The sequence below is a fragment of the Lagenorhynchus albirostris genome, chromosome 19, assembly GCF_949774975.1.
Source record: "Lagenorhynchus albirostris chromosome 19, mLagAlb1.1, whole genome shotgun sequence".
In the NCBI taxonomy this organism is placed as follows: domain Eukaryota; kingdom Metazoa; phylum Chordata; class Mammalia; order Artiodactyla; family Delphinidae; genus Lagenorhynchus; species Lagenorhynchus albirostris.
In genome coordinates, this window is record NC_083113.1 from 8,801,500 (window position 1) to 8,814,509 (window position 13,010).

The 13,010-nt window shown below is 54.9% G+C and overlaps 3 protein-coding genes across 3 annotated transcripts in view; 2 read left to right on the top strand and 1 right to left on the bottom strand.

Moving 5' to 3' along the window:
- Window positions 1-542: 542 nt before the first annotated feature.
- On the top strand, window positions 543-6,656 carry TULP2 (TUB like protein 2). The gene is made up of 10 exons (XM_060132061.1): window positions 543-569; window positions 991-1,117; window positions 1,802-1,939; window positions 2,187-2,303; window positions 3,042-3,124; window positions 3,785-4,096; window positions 5,236-5,348; window positions 5,869-5,983; window positions 6,069-6,167; window positions 6,402-6,656. Exons 1-10 carry the CDS (start codon window positions 543-545, stop codon window positions 6,642-6,644), a joined length of 1,374 nt encoding a protein of 457 aa, XP_059988044.1. The 3' UTR covers window positions 6,645-6,656.
- PLEKHA4 (pleckstrin homology domain containing A4) overlaps window positions 6,455-13,010 on the top strand; it is a 31,053-nt gene continuing 24,497 nt past the window's right edge. Inside the window, exons 1-2 of the mRNA XM_060131527.1 lie at window positions 6,455-6,573; window positions 6,839-6,983. Of these exons, the coding sequence (XP_059987510.1) occupies window positions 6,969-6,983 (15 nt within the window). The 5' untranslated portion in view covers window positions 6,455-6,573; window positions 6,839-6,968. The remainder of the gene's footprint in view (window positions 6,574-6,838; window positions 6,984-13,010) is intronic.
- On the bottom strand, window positions 8,528-11,900 carry PPP1R15A (protein phosphatase 1 regulatory subunit 15A). Its single transcript, XM_060131533.1, has 3 exons — window positions 11,668-11,900; window positions 9,385-10,758; window positions 8,528-8,948 (listed from the first exon to the last, which is right to left on the bottom strand). Exons 2-3 carry the CDS (start codon window positions 10,747-10,749, stop codon window positions 8,676-8,678), a joined length of 1,638 nt encoding a protein of 545 aa, XP_059987516.1. The 5' UTR covers window positions 10,750-10,758; window positions 11,668-11,900; the 3' UTR covers window positions 8,528-8,675.

Genomic DNA, 13,010 nt, shown 5'->3' on the forward strand with positions numbered 1-13,010 from the left:
GGGTCCTGACTCCTCATTTTGCTTCTCCAGGATGTCTCAGGAGAATGACACATGGAAGAAAGAGTGAGTGGGGGAAATGAGATGGGCAGGGGTGGAGATGGGGGTGCAAGGGGGAGCTCAAAGTCTGATTATGCCCACACCTACTCAGCTCTGGTCTCATAATGATGTTTGCAGGTTCAGCACCATTGGCCTTGCAGGAAGGGCCTGGGGGCTTGGATTTCTGGGTCCTACCTAAAGGGAGGGAGCTATAAATGAGGACTCCTGGGTCTGAAAGAGGAAGGGATGGGGGGCTTGAGTCCTGGGACAGGAGGGGCCTGGGATCTCTGACTCCTGGATTCTAGACAGGCCAGTGCTGTGAGAAAGAGCTTCAGAACTGGTGGAGCAGGCTCAGGTTCTGCCTCTTCTGTGTCCTCACAAATGTTCAGAACCCTAAGTTGGTCAGGGGGAAGAAGGGGAGGGGCTCTTGGGCAACCAGGGTGCCCTGCTTGCTGTCACTGTGAACCTGCACCTCTCTCAGGGCCCTGGGGGATGAGCTTGCCGCCATGAGGCTGCAGAAGCTGGAACAGCAGGTACTGTGCTCGGGAATCCTGCCACCCCCGACTCTTCCATCTTCCATACCTCCCCAAGGGCCCCACCCCCAGGACTTGCTCTGGGACTCCTGGTCCTCGTTGGTTCTCTCGGAGCCTCAAGTTTTGCAATTGGGAAATGAGAAAATAGGAATTTGGGATCTCAAGTAGCAAACCTTGGTGATGAGACTCCAAAATTTCTAAGGAACAAGGGTTCTGGAGAGCAGGACTCCTAGGTCCTGGGGGAGGAGGGGCCTGGGAGCCAGGACTCCTGGATCTAAGGAAGGAGTTGCTGAGGGACTGAAGGCCTGGAACTCTCCCACCGACGCAGGACGCCCCTTGCCCCAGGCCCTTTCACCCATGTCTTCTGGTCCGGTTCCAACCCTCCCATTCCCGCCCATACACCCTTTTCCCGCTCGCGCAGCGGCGGTTGTTTGAGATGAAGCAGCGACGGAAGCGCCAAGAGCCCCTCATGGTTCAGGCCAATCCTGACGCTTCCCTGCGGCCCCGGCGACCGCGGCAGCGGGAGGAGCGCTTCTCGGGTGACAGCGGTGAGGAAAGGTTCCCAGGGTCGGGCAGGAGCACAGCCCTGGAGGGAGGGGTCTGTGGGAGTGCGGAGCCTAAAGGGCTTAGACGGGAAGGGCCTGGCGGAGCCCTGGTGCGGGGACTTAGAGCACGAGAGCGGGGCCTGACAGAACCCTTGGGTGGAGCCCAGGAGAGCCTGAGTGCAGGGCCTGTGAGGGCCCAGGGGAAGGACCTGTGAGAGTTCGGGGGCGGGGTCAGGGAGAGCGCGGGTGCGGGGTGTGGTGCAACTAGAGGTGGGGCCCGAAAGAGTCCTGTGATTGGGCTTGTTAGAGCTCCGGGGCGGAGCCTGGGGGAGCTGGGGACCGCCCAGAAAGTGCTGGGGCGGGGCCTGGAAAAGCTCCGGGTTGCAGTTAGGCAGAAGAAACCTCAATGCTGAAGTAGGCGAAGCCCGAGGGCTGGGACTGGGTTATTTAGAGCCGAGGTACTGGAGAGCCCGCGTGAGATTGTTTACACGCGGAATCGAGACAATTTAGCGGTAGGGCTGTGCTTGTTTGAGTCTTGGGATGGAGTTAGGGTCCTGAGTGGGTCTTGGGGGTTTGGGTAGTCAGTTAATCAGGGAAGATATCTCGGAGACCAGTGAGGAGGCGGATCTTCTCAGATGACCGGAATTTGTACATCGTGTTAATGGGCCTCGCCGTACCTTCTCCCAGGCCCCGGGAACCCTTTCCTTCAGGAGAACGTGCCAGAGACACATCTGCGCCCTGGTGCCCGCAGTGTCCTGAGCACCGTGAGCTGCGGTGGAGATGGCAGTGGCGACCGTGGACCCCTGGTATCGCCGACAGAAACAGGTAATCTCAAATCCCTGGGCCGCCTATACACTGGAACTCCACTCCCACTGGAACCCAGGAGTCTGGAACCTCAGTCCTTGCTCTCCAAAGGACCCCCAGGGGCCCCGTTTCCTTCACACCAAGGAGTCCAGGTCCTGAACCTTCTCCTTCTCCAACACGCAAGAATCTGAATCTCCAGCCCTCTCCTCCCCCAGTATTCAGAAATCCCAGTCTCCAGACCCGCCCCCCCCCCCATCCTGATTACCAGGCAGTTCCGATCTCGAGTTGGAGGAAGTCTCCGTGGAGGATATTCCTGCCTCACCACCTCCTTATGAAGAGCCTCCGGGGACTCGGCGCAGGGGTTGGCCAGCCCGCCAACGACCTGGTAATTTCTGGGACATTGGGTGAAATCTGGTCCCTTGGTCCATGTGGCAAATCCTCCCCCTTTTTGGTAACAGCTTTGTCGAGATATATTTCACATACTATACAATTCACTCATTTAAAGTTTACAATTCCATGGTTTTCAGTATATTTACCAAGATGTGCAACAATTACCACAATGAATTCTAGAACATTATCATCACCCACAAAAGAAAGCCCTATACCTTTTATCAGTCAACCCCCCCCCAACAATTTCTCCCAGACCTAAGTAACCACTAATCTAATTTCTGTCTCTTTAGATTTGCCTATTTTGGATATTTCTATATTCATATGTAGAATAATACAGTATATAATCGTTTGTGATTGACTTCTTTTGCTTAGCATGCTTTCAATGTTCATCTATGTTGTAGCATTATCAGTATTTCATTCCTTTTTATTTCTTAATATTCCACTGTGGTGACATTTCCTTTTATTCTCATGACATGATCAACGATTTCAATAACAGGACTCTGGGTTACCACTCCAAACTTCGCTCCCTCCTCCCGGATGCTCTCTGTGGGACATGGGAAAGAGAGGACTCTAACTACTCCCTGTCCTTAGATCCAGAGAGCAGTCAAAGACAGTAGGGTTCGGAAACCCAGGGGTTCTGTCCTTCTCCAGCTAGCACTGATGACCTTGTCCCGAGCTCCTGGGACCCAGGTGTCCTGAGCTCAGTCTTCTTTGGGCTTCTTCCACCCTTTAGGGCGCAGTGCTGAGGACGAGAGCGAATCCCAGGATGTTGGAGATGAACACGAGGTGCCCAGTCCGAGACCAAACCCTGGAATGGTTGGTGACGGGGGCCATGGAGACTTAGCCTCCAACAAGGTGGGAGGTGGCACAGGCAATAAGGACATAGGAGGAGGAGGGCTAGTTTCGGACTCTAGTGGGGACGGGACTCTAAAATTCTGCAGCCCAGTCAAGGGCCCTTTTTACTGGTGAGTGGAACCTGTTATGTTTGGGCTAGCAGAGGCGCACCATTTATTGAGTCAATCTAGAGGATTTGAATTGATGTGAGTATATACATTAAAACCCAGCCCCTCGAAAGGCAGCGAGCTTTGGAAAGGGTGAGAAAGGGCCAACTGGCACTCACTTTGCTACTGATGAAAGTGAGATAGTTTCAGTTGAGTAGACCCAATGAACATTGGTGCTAGAGGAATGGGCAATGCTTTCAAAGGCATTCTCCAATCGGTAGGTGGAATGGGTGTGGCTGCAGAGGGAGGCTAATGGTGCTGGCCAATCAACACTTGAAGAGGGCTTGGTGGGGTGGGCCCCTTGAATGTACTGGCCAATCAGAAAGTGGCTTAGATGCTTGACCAATAGACAGAAAACTCGGTCGAAAGAGGGCGTAACCCTGAGTTGGAATGGCCAATCGCTAGTTGGCAAGGCTTTTGGGGGGGGAGGGCGGGTCTCGGCTGTCCCTCAACTTGAATTTGGCACGTGGGCTAGGGCGAAGACCTGCAAGAGAAGAAAGAGGAGTCGGAGTCTACAGTGAGGAACTCCCCATGGGCGACCGACGAAGAGGTGTCCGAGGCCCCGGAAGGCGCGGGCGGCGCGGGCAACAGCGATGTGGGGAGCTCGCTCCGCTGGCCTCCCCGCGCCCCAGGCCCTCGGCTGGGCGAGGACATGGAAGCGTATGTGCTGCGGCCAGCGCTGCGTGGTCGCACGGTGCAGTGTCACATCAGCCGCGACAAGCGCGGGGTAGACAAGGGCATGTTCCCTTTCTACTATCTCTACCTGGAGGCGGCCGACGGCCGAAAGGTGCGGTCTGGTAGCCTCGGAAGCAAGTCCCACCTCCCAAGGGCAAGTCCCGCCCCTTTCTGAGCGAGGTTAAGACTTAGGCGAATCCAGGCCTTGCTCGTCATTGAACTAGGACTAGTCAGCTCCAGCGCCAAGTCCTGCCCTTCACAGCACTAGGATTCTTTCCTCTCAGAGCCCGATAGGCCCTCCCCATCCCATAATCCAGCCCTGTCCACTCTCGAGTTGGGCCCGCCTTTCTCAAGGCTAGGCCGCGCCCTGTCGGAAGGTCCCAAGCCCCACCCCTTACAGACCCTCGTGAGGTACTGGCCTCATCTTTTTCGATCCAAGTCTGGTCCCTCAGTGAGCCTTCTGTGTTATCAGGCCCCACCCAATCCTGGGACAGGCCCCGCCTCTCAGGAGCCAAGCCCCTTGCTTCGTGGATTTTCCACCCAAAGCCAAGCGACTCCCCTCTCAGTCTGGCCATTCCTGTCTCAAGTGTGGCCGCTTCTCCTCAATTACTCATTCTCTCCCAGAAAGAGGCTTTTCCCCTACTCAGTGCCAGACCTGGTTTTTCCCCGATGAAATACGTACTGAAGTCCTGCTGCGATGTTCCAAGTGAGGCTCTTCCCTATTCTCCAAAGCCAGGCCCTGCCTGCCAGTCAGGCTCGCCCCTCCCTGGGCTCAGCCCCAACCCTGAACCCAATGGCCGAAGGAATAAGGGGCAGATATTAAGATGTGAAATGGGGCTTCCCTGGTGGCGCAGTGGTTGAGAGTCCGCCTGCCGATGCAGGGACACGGGTTCGTGCCCCGGTCCAGGAAGATCCCGCGTGCCGCGGAGCGGCTGGGCCCGTGAGCCATGGCCGCTGAGCCTGCGCGTCCGGAGCCTGTGCTCCGCAACGGGAGAAGCCACAACCGTGAGAAGCCCGCGTACCGCAAAAAAAAAAAAAAAAAAAAAAAAAAAGTGAAATGAAGCTCCCCATTCAGGACCCAGCTGATGACTTCCTTCAGTGAGAACCGCATCTCCCAGCAAGCCTTGGAACGCTTATTGCTCCATTACCCTTTCCTCTGTCTTGGGGACCTGGTGTTTCCTTGTCTTTGGACCCCCCGCCCTAGCCAAATACCAGAAATCGATTCTAATGGGCTGTTTCTCACATCCACAGCACTTCCTTCTGGCTGGGCGCAAGAGAAAAAGGAGCAAAACCTCTAATTACCTCGTCTCCCTGGACCCCACAGACCTATCTCGGGATGGGGAAAATTTTGTGGGCAAAGTCAGGTGGGCAGAGTCCTGATGTGTGTGATAAACAGGTGGCAGAGGGCCGGGGGTTGGGGGGGAAGGGGACAATTGAACTACATTTCCCAGCGGGCTGTAGAGTACCAGTTCCACCTGCCCTACAATTTTTTCTCTTGGGGACTGATGGGTTTTGTAGTTCTTCAAGTTGCAACCCCAGGGTGGTTGGGAATAGAACTGAAGGCTTTGGAGCAGAGGCTGGCATTTAAGACATTTGACTTCTTGAGAGACACGGGGCTGGCATTCCTAAGTTCCTGTGGGAGAAGAGGGCTGGGATATGTGAGTTCTTTTGTCTTAAAAGGGCGTTCCTAAAGGGCCAAGGCAGGAGGCTAAAATCATGGCTCACCAAAGAAAGAAAGGGGGCTGGGACTAGATACATGGAACATGGGACATGAATCTTTTGTAGAGGATTGATCGGAAGAGTTCATGAGATGACATGGGAAAGCAGTTAATGTAAAATAGGAATAATTATTATGTTTATCTGACCACTTCCCTCCTGGAGCAGATCTAATGTCTTGGGCACCAAATTCACCATCTTCGACAATGGGGTGAATCCAGAAAGGAAGAATTTTGTCCCAGAGACTGCTCGGATCAGGGAGGAGCTGGGGGCTGTGTGTTATGTGAGTGTCTGGGAGACGAGAGAGAGTGGAGCAGGACGGTGGGGAGGGAGAAAGAAGAAGGCCAAATGGAGCATATTACCCTCAGGAGACCAACATCTTGGGATTCCGAGGGCCCCGGAAAATGACTGTGATCATTCCAGGAATCGACGCCCAGAACCAGAGAATCAGTGTCCAGCCACAAAATGTGAGTCCGCCAAGGTTGAGTGTCTCTGGGTCAATGGGGAGGAAGGGCTGGGGGACCGGCCATAGGTCCTAAGGGGAGAGGGAGCCGATGGACTACATAAGGTCATATATGAAGCCGGGAGGACTGTGTCAGACTTGTTTCTCAGGAAGGAGAGCCTAGGGACTCAAAATTCTGCGTCTGGAGGAAAAAAGCTGGTTGGTAGTTGGTTAACCACGTCCCCACTTTACCCTCTAGGAACAGGAGTCGCTATTGAGTCGCCTCCAACGGGGGGCCAACCAGGGGCTGGTCCTGCTGCAAAATAAAGCCCCATCGTGGAGCGACGAGAGCGGCGCCTACGTGCTCAATTTTCATGGTCGCGTCACTAGGACCTCGATCAAGAACTTCCAGATCGTGCATCCGGATGACCGTGAGTTCCTGGGAACTGGTTTACCTGGGCAAGGGAGCAGGACAAGAACTACTTCTCCCATTAGCACTTGAGCGTTTTTCTAGGCAGGGCCGACTCCACGCTATTGCAAAGCCTATTGGGAAGCGTAGTTTACAAGGCCCTCTGCCATATAAACTGCTCTTTCGGAGGATTCCGCGCATAGTGAGGGCGCCGCACAGCCTCTCGGGAGTCGTAGTTCTCGCGGCTCAGAGGCCCGCGGCAGGGAAATGACACCCGCTCCCCTTAGTTCCTGACTTCCTTCTCAGCGGACTACCTGGTGCTCCAGTTCGGTCGCGTAGCCCCAGACACGTTCACCATGGACTTCCGCTTCCCACTTTGTCCGCTCCAAGCCTTCGCCATCTGCTTGTCCAGTTTCGATGGGAAGCTGGCATGTGAGTAGTTCAATGAAATACTCTCATCAGCTTGTGTGCCTGCTCATTTGGAGAAAGGGCCCCAGCGTGCCTTCTTTTGCACCAGTTTACTAATAACCAACACTTATTAGACGCCGCCTGAGTGCCCCGTCCTGTGCTCTAGGCAGTGGGCTGTTGGGCAGCACTTGCTCTCCTGAAATCACAGTCCGATCATGGGGGATGGGTCTTAAACAACAAAAAAAATCAAAATGCTCGTCTGCTATGAATGAGGAAGGCACACAAGTTGGCTGGGTCAGAGCAAGATATCTCTTAAAAAAAAAAAATTTCATCTACATTTGAAGAATCACAAGGAACTAGCTGAGCCAGAGGGGTCAGGGACGGGAACAGACAGTAGCCACAGCTCATACAGAGGTCTTAAGGTGGAAGGGGGCTTGGTCGGTTTGGGAATGAAAGGATAGTGTAGCAGGAGCCTGGGGAACCAATGGGGAGGGACAAGGTGTGAGGCTGGATAGGGTGCAGGATGTTTGGGCCATTCTTTTTTTTTTAATTAACTAATTAATTTTATTTATTTATTAATTTTATTTTTTATTTTTGGCTGTGTTGGGTCTTCATTGCTGTGCGCCGGCTTTCTCTAGTTGTGGCGAGCAGGGGCTACTCTTCGTTGTGGTGCGTGGGCTTCTCATCCCGGTGGCTTCTCTTGTTGTGGAGCATGGGCTCTAGCCACATGGGCTTCAGTAGTTGCGGCACGCAGGCTCAGTAGTTGTGGCACGCAGGCTCAGTAGTTGTGGCATGTAGGCTCTAGAGCACAGGCTCAGTAGTTGTGGTGCACGGGCTTAGTTGCTCCATGGCATGTGGGATCTTCCCAGACCAGGGCTCGAACCCGAACCCATGTGCCCTGCATTGGCAGGCGGATTCTTAACCACTGAGTCACCAGGGAAGCCCCCCACCCCCCACCCCCGGCCACTTTTGTTTGAACTGCTGTGAAGGGTTCTAAGCTGGTGAGGTAAAGTAGGATGGGTAATTGGAAGACATCCATGAGAGTGAGAATAAATACTAGCCAACACTTATGTTATTTGACAAACATTGTTTTAATTATGACTTCCTTTGGGGCCTTACAAACTCATAAGGTATGTGCAATTGTTAGCCGCATTTTACAGATAAGGAAACTGAGTCTATGGACACATGATTTATAAATGTGAAATCAGGCCCACTCATAAATGTGAAAGCCTTGAGGAACTCACCACATCTGCCAGTAGGAGGATGAGTCTTTGTATTCCAAGGACACACAGAAAACTGGAGCTTAACCCTTTTTTGGTGAGTCCAGTTCCCAGCTGCCTTGGGGAGATAACTGTCCGGGGTTTAATCAAATATAGGTGGAAGCCAAAGAAAAACGACAAAACCCACCAGTCCTTAGTTCAAAAGAAGCCTCGGAATGGGAAGAGGGATGATAGGAAATGTAATTTATCCTCTATTGAGAGGCTCGCCTTTATGCTGTTCTCTCGCAACTGTCTTGGGGACCCAGGAGTAGTGGATGGTGTCAGTTCAGACACACACGGAGACGCTGCTCACTATGAAAAGCTTTATTCCTTATATAAATCAACACTTAAAAATAAATAGTTAATAACACGAAAACTACTTCATCTTAGCCACGCCTCCCACTGAGGTCCAGGCAAGGAGACACACAGGGAGGAGATGGAGAGGCCAGAATGTGGCTCAAAGGTGTGGTCTGCATGGGGACATGGGTAAGGTCGGGGTAGGGGCAGGTATGGTGGCCAGAGAAGTGGGAGGGTTCCCGAGGCATGCCCAGGCCCTGGCCCGGGCGGCAGGGGTGAGGTAGGGACCCAGCTCCTCTTGGGCTTGGGCGATGCGTCGGGCAAAGCGGCTGCGATCCCGGGCGAACTGCTCCCAGGGGCCTCTGCGGGCGGCCTGGGCGGGTCCCGCCCAGACAGCCAGGAGATGGACGGAGACCTTCTCAGAGAAGCGCACCTGGAGATGGACCATCACAGACATGGGGAGACACAGAGATACAGACACAATATACAAACGGCCACAGGTTGCGGGGTGTGGGGAGAGGCAGGGAGACAGAGAGAGAGAACCAAACAAAAATTAGCTGCACAACAGCGCTTGTTATCTGGCTAGTCATTCACCCACCAGCGGATCCTCCATCTGACTCACTGAAGATGGAGGTAGTTCCCTGGGGTTGACATCAGCACAGCTGCTCCTTCATCCCACAAGGGCCCAGCCTCTTGCAAAGGATTGCATTACAGTGAACACAGCCGTCCCAACGGAGCTCACATGCAACCCTCTGCAACACGAGGGACCCAGGAATCAGGGCCTCCAGCCCTTTGGCCCCCAGGCCCAGGAGTTCCAGCTCCCAGCCCTCTCCTCGCTAACCTCAAGAATCTGAGCCCTCAGCACCCACCTTTCTGGTCTTCAGGGGAGGCTCAGGGTCCCGATGCCTGGTGGGGGTTTCTGCAGACTTGAGGCGCATTTGCAGACGGAGGGGCAGCCGAGGAGGAGCCCAAGGAGGTGGGGCCTTCTCTCCAGGTAAATAGATGGCCACTCGGAAGGGGCAGGGCTCAGCTTCTCCCCGCTCTGTGGCAGCTTCCCCTCCCTCTGTTTCCTCTCCAGGCTGATATATCCGGTCCCTGAAGAGGGCACTCTGGGTCTGAAGGGAGGGACTTGGTTCCAAGTCAGCTGCTTCTGATTCATCATCTTCATCCTCATTCTCACCCTCACACTCAGTTTCCTCCTCTGTGTCCTCTCCTGGTCGGTACACCCAGGCCCTCAGGAAGGCACTTGTGTGTGGGATGGAAGAGGAAGCCTCAGCTTCTCCTGAATCACTGTCCTCCTCCTCCTCTTCCTCCTCTGTGATCTCACTGGATTGGTGCTGCCAGGTCCTGAGCAGGGGGCTCTGGGCTGGAACTGGGGAGTGTGGCTCTGGGTCAGCTTCTCCTTTCTCAGCTTTTATGGGCTTCTCCTCCTCAGGCTCCTCTCCTGACCAACACTCCCAGGCCCTGAGGTGGGAGCCTGCAGATGAGGGGCAAATGGAGGTCTTCGTGGCTGCTTTATTCTCTGTTCTTTCTTCCTCTGTGGCTCCATCCACAGGGCAGCACACCCAAGCTCTGGGCTTGGATCCCAGAGCTAAGGGAGAGGCAGATGTTCTAGGAGCTTCTTTATTTACAGCTTCTTCATCCTCCTCCTCTTCCTCCACCCCTGGACAACATTCCCAGTGTGATGGAGGAAAAGAGAACGTGATCACTTCTTCATCTTCAGTAACCCCTTCTTCCTTAGATTCCTCCTCCCCAGGAAGGTCTTGCAGGGATGTTACCAGAAGGCTGGGGCACAGGGGAGCAGGCTGGCCATCCATAAATTCACTTCCCTGCTCTCTAGGGATACTGGTTGCTTCTTCCCTGCCATACTCTTCGTCATCATTATCTGAAAGTCCCCAGGCTTCAAGAAGAGAACACTTGGTTTCCAGGTCAGGGCAGGCCACCCGGGATGCTTCTCCATCCTTCTCAGCTGCTCCACTGTCTCCAGTCTTCTCTTGAGGGTGCCTGCCCTTGGGGGCATGGTGAGTGGCCAGAGAAGCCTTAGCTTCTCCCTCCGGGACAGCTTCTCCCTGATCTGTTCCGGTTACTGCTTCCACCAACCAGGGCTCTGGAGATCTTGGGCCTCTCAGGTGGCTCCAGGCCCAGCTGAGAAGGCCCACCAGCGGGGACACGAGGTAGAAGGGGTGGGTATCCCTCCAGGGGGCAGGCTGATGGGGCACTTGGCCTGGGGCCATCTGTCTGGACTGGGAAAAAGGGAGAAAAAAAAGGAATCAAGTGGGGCTTCCCTGGTGGCGCAGTGGTTGAGAGTCCGCCTGCCGATGCAGGGGACATGGGTTCGTGCCCCGGTCCGGGAAGATCCCACATGCCGCGGAGCGGCTGGGCCCGTGAGCCATGGCCGCTGAGCCTGCGCGTCCGGAGCCTGTGCTCCGCAACGGGAGAAGCCACAACAGTGAGAGGCCCGCGTACCGCAAAAAAAAAAAAAAAAGGAATCAAGTTTAGAAGCCATTTAGGGGATAGTATCAGAGGATGACCCTGAGTCATAGCAACGGAAACAGTAACACAAATAGCAACAGGAGAGTCCCTGCCCCACATTCCTTTCTGATCCCAGCCACTCCCATCTCTGTCCCTTGTTTCGCCACCTCTTCTCTCAATACCCAAGAGTCTGGGTCTCAACAAGCCCCTAGCCCCATCTGCTCTCACCCATTAAGTCCTAGTCCCAAGAAGAGAGAACACAGGTCCTCTACTTGCTTCTCTCGGGGACAAAGTCCTGGTCCCTGCTTCTCGCCCCCTCCTGAGGATTGACAAATCAGACCCCCATCACCCTCCTCCCTCGGAGACTCAAAAATTCCGATCCCCAGATGGTTCCTTCACTGGGGACCCAAGAGCCTGGCTCCCAGAACCCTCCTCCGTCTGGCTCAGGACTCCAAGTTCCCAATTCCTTCTGCTTCCGAAGTCTGAGCCCTAGGGTCCGTCCCACCCCTCCATACACAAGAGTTCAGGTTCCCAGGCCCTCCTTAGGACCCAGGAATCCGGGCCCCGAACCCTCCTATTTCGGAACCCTGAAGTCCGAGCTCCCTCCTCATGACTGACCAGCAGTCTGACCCCAGCCCCCAAACCCCTGGGGACCTAGGTGTTCCGACCCCCCAACTCACCGGCTCGGGACCGTGCGTCACCCTGGGGGCAGGAGCGCCGGCTGGGGCTGCCACAAGGGATCACAGGTTCGGACGGCTCGGGAGGCCAGCGCGTTCATCTCGCCCTCCGGCGTTGGGCTCAGGGACTCAAGTTGTCACCGGCTGCTGCAAGTGCTGTCGCGACAAACGGGCGCGGGATCGTGCCGGGAGACGCAAAAAGACAAACAAGTGGGAAACTAAGCGGGTTTGCGCTGACGCTATCCGCAGGGCTTTTATAGGCCAACGCTGCCGGACGTGCTAACGCCAAGAGGGGAGGCGGGGTTTCGAAACGTAAGCGTGAGGATCTGAACGGAAAACAAGGTTGGACTTCTCGCGGAGATTCCGGGCTTTGTGACGTCACGGCGGCGGCGGCGTTTCCAAGCGTGGCCACGCCCCAAGCAAGAGAGCTATCACTCAAACGCGTGAACTGCTTAAGCAGTGAGGGAGCTCGCGTAACCCCTGTTGCAGACAGATGCCTCCCCCCTTATTTAACGAGCAGGCCCCAGTCTAGAGTCTCCCACTTTCCCATCCGGTCGGCTTCCTACCCGGTGTGGGAGAGTATTATTGTTTCCATTTCACAGATGGGGAAACTGAGGCTTGGGAATGAAATCACTTGCTCAAGGTGGTCACAGCAAAGTCTAGATTCATTGCAAAAAAGACAGAATGTGTAAGCCCCCTGAAGGCGGGCACCTTGCATTGCTCACTGCCTGGCACATAGTAGGTGCTCAACAAATATGTGGTGAGGGGATACGAAACCAGAAACTCGGACCCCTTCCCTGTCTCAGGCACAAGGTTCCACTCTTAGGTTTCACCTGCTTCAAATTTGTACAAAACCTCTGCTTACACAAACTGAAATTCTGGCTGGGGAGCACCAACGGAACCTCATGGGAGAGTGGGGTCTTCTGCCACAAATTCCAGGCCCAGGGACACAATCCCAGTCCCGCCGCACCACCCACCCCTGACCTGGTCCGTAATGTTTTCCCTCAAAATACACCCAGAACCCATGCCTCCCTCCTGAGGGGGTCAACCTTAGTCTAGAAGAGAATTTTCATCTGAATCTGAGGTGGAGATTGACACTGGCCATTTGACCACTCTCTCGCCAGCGCCCAGGGATCGGGGGCCACTCCCTCCTCACTGGAGGTCCATCCACTTAAAGCCACACTTCCAGACCCCCAGCTCTATTCACAGCTCCGGAGTCCTGACTCCTAGCTCACACCTTCCCAGGTACCCTGGAGTCTCAGCCCCCACCCCTTCCAAGATCCTAGCCATCTCCTTTCGGGGGAGGGGCGTGGTGCCCATGACTTAGGCCCCTGACTACCACCAGC

Bases quoted from the DNA above. Each gene is read 5' to 3' on its own strand.
- TULP2 (XM_060132061.1), top strand. From the start codon at position 543: ATGAGGCTGCAGAAGCTGGAACAGCAG. The intron at 4,097-5,235 runs GTGCGGTCTGGT...TCACATCCACAG, and splicing joins AGGCGGCCGACGGCCGAAAG to CACTTCCTTCTGGCTGGGCG. The intron at 6,168-6,401 runs GTGAGTCCGCCA...TTTACCCTCTAG, and splicing joins TCAGTGTCCAGCCACAAAAT to GAACAGGAGTCGCTATTGAG.
- PPP1R15A (XM_060131533.1), bottom strand. From the start codon at position 10,749: ATGGCCCCAGGCCAAGTGCCCCATCAGCCTGCCCCCTGGAGGGATACC. The intron at 8,949-9,384 runs GTGGGTGCTGAG...GTCCATCTCCAG, and splicing joins CTCCCCTGAAGACCAGAAAG to GTGCGCTTCTCTGAGAAGGT.